The sequence below is a fragment of the Perkinsus marinus genome (genome assembly GCF_000006405.1).
Source record: "Perkinsus marinus ATCC 50983 genomic scaffold scf_1104296972306, whole genome shotgun sequence".
NCBI lineage: Eukaryota > Perkinsozoa > Perkinsida > Perkinsidae > Perkinsus > Perkinsus marinus.
In genome coordinates, this window is record NW_003201814.1 from 1 (window position 1) to 1642 (window position 1642).

A 1642-nucleotide genomic window follows, 5' to 3' on the forward strand; every position below is an offset into this window, starting at 1 on the left:
ATCTGGGCTCGGATGCCCTTGTGACAGGTTATTCACGATGATCCGGGGTTTTACGCAGCCTCGTCTCTTCATTTCTCCTTATGGCAGATCGAGACATCTCCGAACGAGAAACAGCTGCCGCTCGAGAGGCAGTCGTCAGCGCTGCTCGCCGAGTCGAAGAGTCTATCGGGTCAAGGTCTAGAAGGGCGTCTCATTCTTCGGTCCCCGCCGCCTCCTCTACTGCCAGAAGCAACAAAAACAACGACGATGACGCCAACAGCGACAATACCAACAACACTACTGATATTGCCAACTCCAGCCCCTAACGTTCATGGAGGCACAAACAACGGCATCGAGCACGCCGCTAACGAGAGTCGTGAGGAGGCTCCCCTCGACAACGCCAACGAGGCTGATGGGGACCCTCTTAATGCTGGTCTCACCTCCTCGTCTCTCCATGACAAGCTGTGGGATAGGGAGGTGATCCAGGTCATCCACAACCTCACTAGCGGGGGAGGTCGTCCTTCCAACAGTGAGAAGCAACAGCCGGTGGTGACGCTGGCCGATCTCTTCAAAAAGGCACCTCACCTGAGAGGCATCTCCTACGACTTACACCCCTCTGACCGCTATATTCAAGAAGTCTGTTGGGCATCACCTGGTGTGGCAAGAACTGTGAATCTATTGACGATACTACTCAGCAAGTTCGCCTCTGAGAACGAGAAGATCGATGAAGATAACCTCTTGATGTCGGATATGGTGGTCTGTTCGATGCGTTGGGCTTTCTCGGTAGCCCTGCTATCAACCTACTTCCCCGACTCCCCAACTGTCGAGATTAGATTCCTAGCTCCTCCGAAGAGAGTGAGCGAGCTACACAACGGTTCGTCGTTCCCGATGATGCTCCACTCTGACGCTGAGGACCATTCGCAAAGAATCGCTGGCGTTCTCCTGCCCGGAAGCAAAAGTAACGAGAAGGGCAGGTTTTTTAGTGAGTTCACGCCCGAGTCCATTCTACGAAGCTGCAACCACCGCGAAATTCAAATCACAGCAGCCCTGTTCACTATTCTTACTTTTGCCCCTTGGATCCGAGGTAAATCAGCTTTTCTTTATGTGGACACTGTCCACTGGACAGCGAAGCAGCTGAGTTTGCGCTGGTGAGAGGGACTTCGAAAGCCGCCGACCTCAACGAGATGGTTTGCAAGTTCTGGAAGATTGTATCGCACTACAGGATCAACCTCAGGGTCAGCAGAGTGTCCAGTGCACAGAACTTCGCCGACGGACCCTCCAGAAGACATTACGCCGATCTACTCGATTTTTCGAGGCACCCAGCACGTTGGCCTGAGCCTATTACATGTCGTGATGAAGAGTAGAGGACCAACTCAGCTGTCGGTTCCCAGCAAATTAAAGTTGATGAACCGCATCGTCCCATGTTTCTGAAGATTGTTTCATGTCCCAGTTTCTAGCCGGTTGGGGCAATGTTGAGTTAGAGTGTCACTTTGGGAGAGTTTGCACGTCCCTGTTGATGTCCGCCCCATTCCAGCTCCCCATCGGTATCAACGATCGACAAGAAGTAATCTCTCTGGCCACGGAAGCAATACTCCTTCGAACGTTACCACAATTCTCCAAATGGGAGGTTGGAGATCCGCAGCATTTAGAGCATATCTGGACT

At 52.4% G+C, this 1642-nt stretch overlaps 1 protein-coding gene across 1 annotated transcript; it reads left to right on the forward strand.

Annotated features, from left to right (window-relative positions):
- Positions 1 to 246: 246 nt before the first annotated feature.
- On the forward strand, positions 247 to 1131 carry Pmar_PMAR026907 (hypothetical protein; the record flags this gene model as incomplete). Its single annotated transcript, XM_002766630.1, has 1 exon — positions 247 to 1131. One exon carries the CDS (start codon positions 247 to 249, stop codon positions 1129 to 1131), a length of 885 nt encoding a protein of 294 aa, XP_002766676.1.
- Positions 1132 to 1642: the final 511 nt, after the last annotated feature.